The 14963-nt window shown below is 43.5% G+C and overlaps 1 protein-coding gene across 1 annotated transcript in view; it reads right to left on the bottom strand.

The window, feature by feature from the left end:
- Positions 1–14963, bottom strand: part of DNMT1 (DNA methyltransferase 1) — an 862083-nt gene that overhangs the window by 764126 nt on the left and 82994 nt on the right. The window contains exon 6 of the mRNA XM_044084674.1: positions 4204–4390. Within this exon, the coding sequence (XP_043940609.1) occupies positions 4204–4390 (187 nt within the window). The remainder of the gene's footprint in view (positions 1–4203; positions 4391–14963) is intronic.

Raw genomic sequence — 14963 nt, 5'->3', positions numbered from 1 at the left:
CTACTGAATCTAGGGGGTTGAACCTGGAGGAAATCTTTCACCGTCTGAACTGATTTTGCTTTTTCCTCGATGGTCTTTAACACATCCTTAGCATTAGCACCAAAAAGCTTGTTCTTTTCCAAAGGTGCATCCAGAAGTTTTGCCTTCACATGATCTGGTAGAGGTTGATGATCTGGTAGAGGTTGATCTTTTAACCATGCATGTCTTCGAATGACTGCCCCCGTCATAGCTGCCCTACATGAAGCTTCCAGTGCATCATACCCACACTGTAGGAGGTGATTGCTTACTTGCCGAGTATTATGTACAGCTTCCTGCAAAGCCTTCCTGTCAATAGGATCAGGAGTGGCCAATGTTTTTTGTAAATCTTCTAACAGGAAATCCTGATATTGTAACATATGAAAAAGGCAATTCAAAGCTCTCATAGATAAGGTAGTGGAAGTGTAAACCCTTTTGCCCCATCTCTCTAATGACCTAGCTTCCCTGCTGGAGGGCAATGGATTTTTAGAGGTGGAAGCTGAGGCCCCTGTGAAATAGTTTCCAAATCAGCAGAATGGGCCCTGAATAAATGGGAATGTGTTTCTGGAACCCTGTAATATCTGTCTGGCTTGGCTGGAGCAGGAGGAAGAGAGTCAGGGGAAACACTAGTCAGAATATAAATCATCCAAAACATCAAGTACAGGAGGAATAGCTAAGGGCCTGTGCTGGGGCTTCTTAAGGAAAGTCCGAAGGTGCTTTCTGGAATCAGAATATTCCTGGCCTTGCCACTTGAAATGTTCCCTCATGATATGCAGAACTTCCCCAAAAGAAATATCCTCAGGAGGGGAGGCCGAGGGAATGGAATCCTCTGCATCAGAGTCCTCATAGGTCTGGAAGAGCTCTTCCTGGCTATCAGAGTGGACAGAGCCCTCAGAATCTTCATCTGACGGAATAGGGTCAGGGGGTCAACCCGGGGCCTTTTATCAGAAGGAGGCTGGGATCCTCTCAGGATGGGCCTGTGAACCTCTAATCATAGAAATTAAATCAGCAGCCATAGACATAATTTGTGTCTCTGGAGTAGGCTGAGGTAAGGTTTTAGTAGTAAGATGTTTTGTTTTGCTGGCTGCCTTAGCCCTAGTGTAGGCCTCAATAGACATGGCCATAGGAGGCCTGGCAGCTCCACGTGCTGGAGTGACCTTGTCTACAGCAATGGTCTCGGGCATTTCCTTGGTTTCGGTATCCGGAGGAAAATCAATAACTGGCGGAGTGATATCCGGAATCAAAGTAGTCGGTAATGCGGTGTCTTCGGTTCGGAGCGGTGGAGAAACCGTCTCAGAGGGAACTGGAGCACTCGCGATTGGTTTTGGCGTGGAGTCTGAGGTAGACGCGGGCCGAGGAAGTCGGTCCTGGTCTTTTCGTTTCTTGGGAGTTTGCGATGTCAGAAGTTCCGACGGCATTGTGTAAGTAAATTTTTCGCCGAAAAAATCTTCAGCGAACTCCGCCCGGCGCCTGAGAGTGCGCTTGTTGAAGCGAGCACAGGCTATACAGGCAGAGATGTCGTGGTCTGGGCCAAGGCAAGGAAGACAGTAAGAGTGGAAATCCTTATGAGGTATTTGTTTACCACAAGACAGACAATTAACTTTTTCAGTAATTTCTGACATCGGCTGAGGCAAGAAAAGGTCCCCAACCGGGTACTTAGCTTTTTTGATGACTTCGGAATCGAAGAATACAGGAGCTGACCGACCGGCACTTGCGAACTGCTTCTGCTTCGGGCACCGCGCGGCAAGAAAGACTGAAGAAAATGGCGTCGGCTGATGCTTATGTACCCCAGCCGCTCAGACGGAGGAAAATGCGACATCTGACCCAGACTTTGGAATCCGGCCGACCGAGGGCTGCCTGAGGCAGGACAACCCATATGTTATGACTGCAGTTGCATTCTTGAAGGACATCAGAATCAGTGCCCAGACTTCCACTGCACCTAAAGAGTTTGGTTCTTCCATACCTTAACCAGGCAACAGTACAGTCCTGTGGGATGAGACAGACCCTCATGTCATGTACAGGTATAGTACCACACCCCCCACAAGGGGGGCTGGAGATAAAAGATTTGAGTGGTCAGATAGCCTGCCCATGGCTAAGGCAAAGTCTGAGCCATACTTTGTGATTTATTACTATAAAGGTATAGGTGCACAGGGGGTAGATGGTGGTTGGGGGCACCATTTCAGACCCAATCATGTCAGAGGGCAAATTTCTAGCCAGATCAAAACCAATACTGGCTGCATAAGCCCAGTACCCAGACAAAAATCCACTATTCTCCCTTAAAAATAATAAATGTAGTCTATTTCTACAGGGATACAATTCTGAATGCTGTATTAAGCAAAATAGCAATTTCAATAATAAAATCAAAAACAAATACATATCCCCATAGGACCACAAAACAGAAATAAATGCTATAAAACAGAGCTCAGATCAAATTGTCAGAAGAGTCTTACATATCCTGTCACTAGAAAAAAAGTGGAGGATTGTCTGGCTGAGAAGGACAATTCTGCTCTGGCAGCAGACTGGCTGCCAAGAGGGTAGTAAGGCACTATTACCTATGCCAGTAAGGCAGTGCATAGAATATCTAATGAAAACCATATGCTGTTAACTTTCGAAAAGATACAGAGGACATGCCTCCGAATTACTTATGCAGCATCATTTCTCCCCAGTCTACTACATCTTGAGCTTGTAATTCAACAAAGCTTTACTTAAATCTTGTGTTTTTGACCTACGACTTCTTGAAAATTACAGTGTTTAGTTGCATTAAATGCATGAATACTCCAGCTACCTTTTAAGTGCCTGGGTAGGAACAGAGCCAAGTGGCAATACCAACTTACTGCTCCCATAAGGAAGAGTCACTGGTTATGCTCTGGGGTGGGGGGTTTCTTGCACTAATGAATCTTAAACAGAAACCACGAGTGGCAGCTAAATTTGCAGAAATGGGCGGCCTACCCAAGCTGCACTCAAGCCCATTCCTGGGGTGCATTAGGACTGGCATAAGACTTTTTTCAAAGACAGTCGCAATGAAATTGGGCCTTGTCCAATAGAACACGGTAAAAGGTCACTACAAATGAAAGACTGAGAGCAGGTCAGGGGGACCAAAAGAAATCCCAAGTGGCAAATATAGTTCAGTACAAAACATATCACTACACAATTGGTAGCGGTGAAGAACATTTCTGCAGTCAAATGCAGGCAAAAGCACACTGGTTTGAGCTATAATTAAACTGTACCATGCCCAAGCTAACATGCTCAGGCTTCCAGAATACTATACAATGAAATGGAGCATCCAGCAAAGGGAGAAAAGCTGGAAACGAGGGATAATCACTGGGCAAGAGCCAGAAAGGGTCCCTTCAACCAAAACAGAGATGGTAAATGTGACTGCAAACAAAGAAAAGCAGATTCCCCAATGGAGAGTACTTAAAAGGAGCGTCACCTGTATTCACCTCATAAAGGTATGAAGTGATACTCTAGTTGCCAAAGCCAACAACTCAGACTTTGGATCTTCCCAGAAGATAGCAGCAATGTTACACCAGAACAAAAACTACAGTAAAGACCCCTTAAGAGGATCCTATACAGGGCCAACCTCCAGGATTTCCACACCAAGAAGGGAGAAGGGCCTCCCCTTCCCCATGTATAGAAGTAACCAGGTGCAACACCTACACTGCTCTGTAAAAAGTAAAGAGGCCTCCTCCAAGGATACACAGCAGTCACTGCCACATCATCCTCAAACTGCACCAAGTGTAGTGTGTATCAAAACCCACAACAGTTGCAGTGGAAAAGGAATGCAGCCAGCAGAAAGAATAACCAAAAATACTGACCCATGACAACTCTACCAGCAGGTAGGACATCTTCCACTCTCCTCCAATCCCAAGGGTGCCCAGCTCACAAAGGACAGGCTAACAAGAACACTTGGCCAATGTAGCCTCTTCTTGCAACATCAGGGTGCAAATGGTGAGAGTTCATTTAACAAGTAGCAGCCTAGGTCAGCGCAAGCAGTGCCCGCAAAACCTAGCCAAACAGCACTCCAGAAAAACAGTCTTAGTTGCATCATTCTGTTGAAGTTGAGCTTTATATACTTAAAACACTAAAATTTCATGGTGTGTGTATGCACATTATTCAACGCATAAAAGTCAAGCACAAACATGTAGACACACACTTTGGCTCAGTACTGCAAATAGTGCTCACGCTTACATTCTCTTCTGCTGAATCTGGATCAACTTTTGTTTCTTCCTTTTTGGAATCTGCCTTTTCTTCCTTCTTGACCTTTGTAGGTTCAGTCTTTTCTTCCTTCTTGACCTTTGTAGGCTCAGGTTTTTCTTCCTTTTTGACCTTTGGCTTTTCTTCCCCATTTAATTCGTCAGACTTTCGTTTCACAGAGCTAATGCATTTGAAGGGGGTGGAAGAGTAGAAAAATTATTTTACATTAGGAGGAGGAAACAGTGACGGAAGAGTAATACTGACTATAGCATGTTCCTCCTCAGTTCAGATGTTAAGGTTACAGACTGCCATCAATACCTTCCACCAGCAACTACAGCGGATTCTAGGCAGCCAAAGCAGAAACCCCACAATTAATCCTCATTTTCTCAAACATTTCAAATATCTTCCGTCTTGCTGCCCAGCTAATTTCTAAAAGGGACCACAACTTACTTAGCGTATCTTTTAGTGATACTAGAGATGCAGAACAAATAAAAGCGTGCATCTTCCTGTGCATTCCAACTATTCCTTGCAATGTTACCAAGCCCTCCAAAGGTGATCTACCACACAAGACGTGGCTCACCCTATGTGATTGCCCTGCCTAGGCAGCAGCATACGGCCTTTAAACTTTCACACATGAAATGCTTTTGAGGAAAAGCAGGCAGACAGGGGCCTGTGACTATAGGAGGTACTGACAGCTATGCCAGGAGAAGTAGGCCAGTGGATGTGTAACATCACACACTCACACCCTCACAATATACAATTATGCAATTATATATCAGAATACACCACTTTAATGTAAAAGTACATCAGCAGTATTAACAGAGGAACATGTACTAAAACACTCAAGAAATGGGTGACCACTGTCCTTTAAGATCAACAGTTAAAGATATTTGGCAGTCCTACATGAAACACTACTCTGCATCCTTTACTCTGCCCTCATTAGGCGATCATTGGATATAATGCATCCTTTGGTATGCATCTGTCCAGAAACATGCAAATGGAATGCTCCAAAGATATTTTACCAAAGGATACATGGTCTAAATGTAGTCTTACATGGAACAAACCACCCATTGTTTACTATACTCTATATCCTACACAAACTGCTAGGATGGGACCTGTACCTGGCATACAAACTCATTCTCCAAACTAATACAGACAGATGTACTGCACATCAGCAAGTCATTTGGCATCAAAAATACCATCTAGGGATCTAAACCTCTTCTGCAACATGTTTGAAGGGAAAGGTACATCTCACCCCATCCACATAAAACTCATCCCAATCCATATTCCAGCACAACCTGGATCTATTGATGGTGAAGAGACTATCCCAGGACTTCCCCCTGTACCACTAATGGAGAGAGGCATCTCCTAAAGGCTTTAAAACCATGCACGTGTCCCCTCAAATTATCTATGAAATTATTCCAGTTATTCTTATTAGGGATAACTACCTCATGGTCTAAAATTAGGTAAATCTGACCTATCCCATATGACTATCCACAAGCACAAAATGGGAAACTGGCTAGGCTTAAAATAGCCTTCAAGGGAAGGTAGCTCATTACGAAAGTAGACAACTGGGAGAATGGACAGGGAAAAAAAAATAGCTTGCTTTCCACCATGCAGCAAGATTAGCCGTTTGATCCGCTCTGTGCCTGTGGTTGCAAGATTTCATCTTAAAGCTTACACAATGGCAAAGTGAATTAATATTTTACCTCTGTCTGGTGCAAGTAAATGGATATTAACTTATACAATTTTCACGTTTTTCTAAATATCTCAACAACCAAGTAACAGACAGAACTCCTTACCAGCATTTTATTCATCTAGCTGAGAGCATCATACAAGGCTGACAGTGTGTGTGCAACTTGAATGGTTGCAGAGATGCAGCAAGTTGTTTACAAAACATTACAAATACACTACTGTGTTTACTGCGACAAAATTCAATTAAAGACCTAGAACCTAAAGAAAACTACCACTATAAATAGCTTGTGCTGAAGTTTGCCATTTATACTTTTCATAATCTCTATAGTTCGAGATACGAACCTTTGTTTGAAATGTGAGGACATAATTGGATTCTGTCAAAAGGCTTAATCTCCACCCATTGGAAGTTAGTGCAAACTTCCTGAGCTCCAGTTAAAACAGAAGCAATTTCAGTCAGCAGCCATTAAGCAAGTTCCAGCTAGTTCCTATATTTGTGGGATGTAACAAGCTACTTAGTAGTTTGGCAATACAGTAAAGCACTCCATAAAAAGCTACTTATGGAGGTCCACATACAAGATAAAAGGTTTGTCAGACCTCAATGGTTCAGAGGTGGATAAAAAAATGGTGCAGGCTCTGCATATGGCTGGATTCCCATTATATAGCCTATCAAAGTTTTGTTTACAACAATGAACAATTTGAAGGATAACCAACCACTTCAACTGGGCTTCAAAATAGCTGCACACTGAACAGCTTAATTTCATCTCTCCCCAGTAAAACTAGAAAAACTACCAGAAAAGGTCAAGAAAAACACTGGCTGGAAAGAATCTTATAGGTGTTCAGCAAAAATAGATGCTTCTAGTAATGGAGGAAAAAAATCTAAGGTACTCAACAGATTATTAAAATAAAAAACACTGAAGGAACTTTATCAAAAAGCTGGAAAAACAGAAGCAGATTTAAGCAGTTATTCAGATGACTTGATGAAAGTGCAAAAATTAGACAGTGAAATGAAGAGAACTTGAGTAGGACTATGCTCATTAAGAGCCATTTTAAAATGGAGTCAGAAGACAGTAAACCTGACATTCTGCTGTACCAGAGAAACCGGAACAGCAGACTATTTTATGAAAGCACAAATAAAGCAACTAGACTGGTATTCCACAGTAGGATTAACTGAAAGGACAGGTTGTTTGCTCCAAACCTGGCCATGAGAAAGCAGCCAAGCCCTATAATTAAAGATACAACCATAACAGTAAGAGTGTTGATCCTGACAAAACTGTGGCCAAAGGGAGAATATTAAAAACTGCACCCAGCAGAATGTTTGTGGAAAATTTACTGTACACCAGGCACAAGAGAAGCTAATGTACCAGCACTCTGGGATGACGAGAGGCAGGTACAGTCAAACTGCTGTATCCAGCAGTCTTCAGAATTTTTTTTTCATGGAGGATCAACATTGTTTGCGTGCAAACCAGGCTAGGGAGGAATTGTAGGTCTTCTAGTCTCAGCTTTTCCCAGTTAAAAAAAAAATAAATAAAAACAAGTTTGCCAGAGAAACCTTTTCCAATGTTCCAAAGGAAATTGCTAAAAACAAAATGCACAGGAGTACACTTGGAGTACCTTGAACTTGGGCCAAACAATCTAGTTCTGGGAGATGAATGGGTTAGAGATAAATGCTGAAATTAGTGAAGTGATGGAATAAAGCATCTGTGAAATATGGCTTTACAAGAAACTGTCCAGGACTAGAATTTTGCTGACTACTGAACTTGTGGGTGGACTGTAAGGCACATATCCTACTGTACTGCAATGGTTGGACTTCACCTCACTCAAACTTATCTGGGTTTTAAACAGACCATTACCTCTCCCACTAGGATAAACAAACCAACCAACAAGGAAAGTATTCTAGACTCTATCCTAGTTAATAACCAACCCCAACTGTACACACCTAGTACTCTCCCAGATTACCTCAGCTACCACTGTCTAACCTATATCATAAAACATAAGGCAGGAAACCTGCACTAGCCCAAATAAAACATTTAGAAACAGGAAAAACTTTGATGCTGCTATATTCCAAAATGAATTATAAGCAGTTGACTGGTCAAAACTAAAAAATCTAACAGAGAAAGCCATAGATCACTTTAACACTAAATTCCCCAAGTAATTGATTCCCATGCTCCAGTACATACAAAAACTACATCAAATACAGCACCATGGCTCACAAAAGATACCCAAGCAAAAATCAAAACTAGAAACAAGAGCCTGGGCCAGCTGAGAACCAAAGCCGCACTTTGCCATCTAAAATATCAACTCAGGAATGAAAAAAAAAAAAATCTTATTTTACTGGATAAAAAAGCTACCAAAATCTCCTACAAAAACACAACCCTCAAAAGTTCTTGGCAGGCTTAAATCAACTACTTTGTCCAGGTTACTCCAACGCCAGCTAACTATAGTTCCCCAGAAGCAATAGCTAGCGCCTTCAATAATTTTCACTGAAACAATCCAATCCCTAGCCAAACTAACACCCTCTAACTTAAACCACATGCCTAATCTAACCAATAATCACCCAGAATTTGGCTTCCAACCAATATCCACTAGTTTTATCAAAACTAGTTCTAAAAAATCTAAAACCTACCACCCTCGCTGTGGACCTCCTCCCTGCAGAGTACCTGCAAAATAGCTGCAGATACCATTGCATATCCCAAATCTATCCTCATCAACAGAACCTTATCTGAAAATGCTATCCCCTCCCTCTGAAAAATCTCACATCATCCCACTCCATAAAAGTGGTAGCTCCTCAGACATATCCAACTATAGACCAATTGCCATTATTTCCCCACTAGCCAAAATAATGGAGAAATGTGTACACAAACTAATGCAATACCTTTCACAGAATAACTTACTATCAGACTCCCAGCGTGGTTTCAGGCCATACCACAGCACCACCTCAGCCCTCCTTTCCTTTACTACTGCCATAAACCAAAAACAGGAATGACAATAGGCTAACCTCTGCCCTCTGACATGGTCAACTATGAACTTCTCATTCTTTCACTAAAAAGAAGCCTGCTATCCAGTGGTTCCAGTCGTGACTGGTAGACAGCAGGCAGTACTATGGCAGGGCAAACTCTCCAGCCAGTTACCTCTCACAACTGGCGTCCCTCAAGGGTTCATACTAGGTCCACTACTCATCTTTAACTACCTCCACACTATCCCTAAAGCCACCTGCATCCAATATGCCAATGATTCCACTCATCTGCTCAGTCACCTCCCCATCAGACTTGCAAATCTTAACCTAAAATACATACAACACTAAGGAACTGGCTCACCAAATAAACGCCTTACTTCTGAACCCCAATAAAACTAAACTTCTACTCTTCTCTCCCACTAGTAGATCCACCACACTTTCATTCTCTATCATATCTAACAATGGTACCACTATTTCCCCAGAAAATCACACCAAACTGCTAATTGCCCGATCACACCTACTCTTATATGCCTTGCCTGTACACAGACAAATCCGAACTAGGTAAGCTGTCCCATAGAGACAATCACTGCCAGATTCGCCACTGGCTCCACCTATAGAACCCATCACTGCCAGAACCTTAAATGAGAGTGGCTAGAACTGCCCAGCTTAATTCAAATCAACTCCTAACAGTGCACAAACTTTTGTACCACCAGCCAATAAACTACCCAATCACTTATATAAGATGGTGACACAGACACACAAACACACACTGGTCCAAACACACACGCACACAGACACACACAGACACACACACAGACACACAGACAGACACACAGACACAGACACACAGACACAGACACACAGACACACAGACACACAGACACAGACACAGACACAGACACACAGACACACACACAGACACACACACAGACACACACACAGACACACAGACACACAGACACACAGACACACACACAGACACACACACAGACACACACAGACACACAGACACACAGACACACACACAGACACACAGACACACAGACACACAGACACACAGACACACAGACACACACACAGACACACAGACACACAGACACACAGACACACACACAGACACACACAGACACACACAGACACACACAGACACACAGACACACAGACACACAGACACACAGACACACAGACACACAGACACACAGACACACACACAGACACACAGACACACAGACACACAGACACACAGACACACAGACACACAGACACACAGACACACAGACACACACAGACACACACACACAGACACACAGACACACAGACACACAGACACACAGACACACAGACACACAGACACACAGACACACAGACACACAGACACACAGACACACAGACACACAGACACACTCTAGAAGCCAAAGGTGGACTGTCAGATTAGCAGAAGTTGACAAAAATGAGCTTTAACAGATGAATATACCAAGCCAAAATTTTAGCAGCTCATACAAACTACTGTAGAAATGCTCATAGAAGAAAAAAAAAAGAGGACCCATGTCGTACATACCACCATGTAGAAAATCACTTCCATTTTGTAATAGAATTTTCTAGTAGTGAGTTTTCTGGCCCACAGCAAAATCAGAAGCACATCCTCAGAAAATTGGTGTTTGGTGTCCAACCCCCCCCCCCCCCCCCAAGTGACAAGAGAAGAATGGGAAAGTGAGTGAATGAGACCTCCTTTGTCTTGTGAGGAGACATTTTGAGGTAATCAGATTGCCCATGGCCAGATGCAATAAAATGGGGAACCAAAGTGGTCTGTACCAACACAGTCAACAAGATGTTGGGTCTAGCCCACATGATCTTTTGCAGGACCTTTGGTAGCAGAGGAAGAGGGGAATAAGCATACAGAAACACCTCCAAGGAAAATGGAATAGCGTCCACTTGCAAGCGGACTTGACCCTATAACAGAGCTGGGGAAATTGTTCAAAAAGGAAGCAAAAAAGTACCACTTGAGTGAGAAGTACCCAACCAATAATATTTCCATGTAGTTGTCTTTTGAGGATTTGTCCTGGACCTGCTCAAAAGTGACTGCCACAAATGTGCTCGAGGGGAATATAAACCACCCAAAGAACCAAATTATGGTGAACTGCAAAATCCCAAACCTGAAAAGCCAGACTGCAAAGGTGGTAAAATTTTGTGCTCCCTTATTTGTTGATGTACCATGTGTGGTACTGTATATATATAAAAAAAAAAAAAAAAACACCACAGTAGAGAATCCAGAAAGTACAGCTGTGTACACTTAAATGCAGATGTTAGTGTATTCAGTGTTGCAGTCCTAACCAATGGACTATCTGGCTCCCAGTAGCCCTAGATTGGCCAGAATACCAAAAGGCAAGTAAATAGGACATCTGCTGTAGTCTGTTGTAAAGGATGTCCCATACAAAAGGAGGCAGCAGACTTCACTTCCTCAATCTCTTGCCATAACAGTCAGAAGCCCCCAGAAAACAAGGCTTAAACAAAAAGCAACTTTGGCAAAAACACCAAATTTAGCCTGTACCTTAGGAAAAGAGCAGGATAGGACCAAAAAAGGAAGAGGGTGGGAAGCCAGGACTGCAACAGTGAATACACCAACATCTACATTTATGGCAACACAACTGTACTATGGTTCTTAGCGTTTCACTGTTAGTCCTAACAAATGGGTTAGATGCCCAGAGAAAAGGGATGACGAACCAACAGAATCAAGGATTGGAGAGAATGCCCTGCAGAACAGCAGTGGCAAACACTGCCCTGGCTCTAGAAAAACAAAGGCAAATTATAATGCTTTGTGAAAGTGTGAACAGAAGACCATGTGGCAGCCTCCAGTAGGGAGGCCCCTTAAAAAACACTGCAGAAGTGGAAGCTGCTCTTGTGGAGTGGGTCCTACCACCTCGAGGAGGAAACTTGCCATGAAAGGAACAGAAAGCAATACAATGTGCAATCCATTTAGAAATGGTTTGCTTAGAAGCAGAGGAATTATATCCAGGTCTTGTGCATGTTGACAAAGGTTCTTGAGTTACCACTACAATTTTCTCATATGCAGTCTTGCATATGGAATCATGAGAATGCATGAGGCTATGTATCCCAGAGCTTGCAGGGAGTTGGGACAGGCTTGCCAAATCCTTGAAGTAAACTGAAAGAGTTGCCGGCTTCTCCTGGGTGCAATATCTGGGCAGATGTGTTCAGACTCGCTCCCAGGAAGGTTATCTCCTTGGATGGCACCATTTGAGTTTTCCTCATTGAGAGACAGTAACCCAGGGAAGAAGAGAGCCTTTACAAGTTCTAGATCCTTTAACAGCTGTTCCTGAGAATTTGCTTCAATTAAAACAGTTGCCCAAGTAAGGATAAATCTGAATTTTCTTCAGCCTGCAAAAAGCAATGACTGGAGCCAGGCACTTTGGCTTATCTACTGCTCCCACAGTTTTTACAAAGGGCAGTGCGGAGAATTGATGTTGTCTGCCCACTCTGAAACAAAGGTATTGCCTGCAACTTTCCCTGATAGGGGATAAGCTTGAGATCCAAAGTTACCAGCTAGGAGTTCTTTTCTAACACTGGCAGCAACAGATGCAGAGTGAGCATTTTGAACTTTGGAAATGCCAAGAGAGTTCAGAATGGATAGGTCTAGGATAGGACACCAGGTGCCTTTTTTTGGAACTAAGAAAAGTCTAGAATAGAAACCCTAGCCTACCTGAGCAATCCTGAACATCCTAGATGCGACAGACAAAATTTGCTTTTCTACTTCTGCCCTTTGGTTTGAAGGTGTCCAGGAATCCTTTGGGTACTGGAAAGCTGTGGAAAGGAAACCCATGTCCTAGGGATACAATTTGTCAGTGTTGGTGGCCCAGACATTTGCAAAAAAGCCAACCTTCCCCTTAAAAGACTCTCCGAGCAAGCAAGAACAGGCAGAAGTTGGACAGAATCATTGAGGTTTGGACTGAAATGTAGGCTTGGAACTTCCTGCCTTGGAAGTGGAAGCATGCCAACACTTACACCTTTGAGGGGTAGCCACCTGCCCCCTAGATTTGTAATCTCTAGTCCTAGAGCGGTTCTGTCTGTTGCTACCAGGAAACATCCAACTCTTAGAAGAGTAATTCCTGCTAAAGTGAGGAGGTTGAACTTGCAGAAAGTCTTTAACAGTTTGCATAGATTTGGCCTCATCCTCTTCTTGAGCACTTCCTCTGCTTTGCTGCCAAAGACCATCCTTAAGTAAAAGTACATCTAAAAGCTTAGCCTTAACAGGCTCTGGAAGGGGCTGTTCCCCAAGCCAAGTATGCCTTCTAATAACAGATCCAGTAGCTGTAGCCCTGCAGGAGGCTTCAAGAATGTCAAAACCACAATGTAATGAATGTTTATTGACAAGACTGGCAGAATTCAGCAAATCCTGCACATCCTTACTCTGCCAAAAGAGGCACACTTGCAATCCTAGGACTTGGTCTCCAAGGTGTGCTGCTGGTACTTAAGCATATGAAAAATACAATTAGTAGACCTAATAGCAAGAGTGGCAGAGGTATAAACGTTTTTTACCCCACCTATCTAGGTTCCTAGATTCCCTGTCAGAAGGAACAAGATTTTTGGTAACAGTGGCCTTAACTCCTTTAGGGCCTTGAGAAATAGCCTCTGGATCAGCCAAGGGATTCCTACAAACAAACAATGAGAATCGGGGACTCTACAGTACCAGTCAGGTTTCCTGGGAGCAGGAAGGACTGAATTTGGAGTCAAGGAATTTTCCAGAACAACCACTTCCAACACTGGAGGAACAGCCAGAGGCTTATGATGAGGCACATCCAAAAAACTCCCTAATCCCACCTTTCCCCATTCAAAATATCACCAAAAGAGAAATCCTCTGGAGGAGAAGCAGAAGGAATGGACTCTCCTCTGCATCCAAATCCTCAAAAGGAGAAAAAACCTGAGAAACTTCCTCTTCATCAGCAGAAATGCTAGAAGTACCAGAACAAGAAAGCCTCAGGAGAGGCATCCCTACCCCTTTTAGAAGGAGCCTGTGAACCCCTAATAGTCAAAAGGTCATTAGCCATTTGGGATTGAGGGGAGAGGAAACTGGAGCCTGCTTTTTCACAGGCTTACGACTGGAAGATTTACCTGCACGTCTGAAGGACTCAGGAGGCCTAGCAACTGCCGAAGATGTGGCAGAGGTAGTCTGTATGAGCTTACTGTCCAAACGAAGAACAGAGGCCTCTGACACCAGAGCCAGCTTAGCAGCTCTGGATCCAGCTAAAGAGGCGACAGGTGGAAAGTCAGAAGATGGAATCCAGAGGTCTGGGGGACTGGCATGGTCTCAGAAGCCTGTGGTCGAAAATTCACTGACTGCAGGGTCTGCAAAGGCACCTCACTGGCTACTGCAGGACTGATGACCCTCTGAAGCCTGTCGCGGTCCTTATCCTTTCACTTCTTACAGATACCTGAAGCCTGAAGACCAGGGGACGCCATACTGACAAACTTAAGCCAAACTCCCAAAATATTTAGTTAAAAGCTTAGCCTGACGACGAATAGTACGCGGATTAAAGGAAGCATAGAGATCAATTAGGAACGTTGTGGTAAAGGCCTAAACAAATACAATAGGAGTGAATCTATGGGGATCCACAGGTAAGACCTGTAACCTTTTCAGACATTCGTTAAGCAAGAAAATAAACCAGAGGATCCCCAAAGGGGTACTTTGCTGTAGTGGACTTCAACTTTGTAGTTGGAAAAGAAAAAGTTAAACTGCCGACCAGCATTCGTGCAAACAACGCTTCTGCTTTGGGCTCCGTGGCAAGGAATATCGAGGAAGTGACGTTGGCTGCCTCCTTTTGTATCGGACAACTTTTCAGACAGGTCATATTTACTTGCCTTTGGCATTCTGGCCGATCGAGGGCTAACAGGAGCCGGATAACCCATTGGTTAGGACTGCAACAGTGATGCATGAACATCCCAACCTTGATCAAAAGCATCCATGTACAGCTTCTGAGCAGGGAGAGGAACATGATGACCTGGATTCAGGGAAATCTGGTGAATCCACTTGCAGAGTTAGAGACTAGGCAAGAGAGGAATCACATTTTGCTACAGGATGGCAGTGCAGGAACAA

Source organism: Protopterus annectens, chromosome 9.part0 (assembly GCF_019279795.1).
Source record: "Protopterus annectens isolate FY-2018-M chromosome 9.part0, PAN1.0, whole genome shotgun sequence".
Lineage (NCBI taxonomy): Eukaryota > Metazoa > Chordata > Ceratodontiformes > Protopteridae > Protopterus > Protopterus annectens.
The sequence above is the reverse complement of the archived record's forward strand: the minus strand, read 5'-3'. Positions and strand labels throughout refer to the sequence as shown.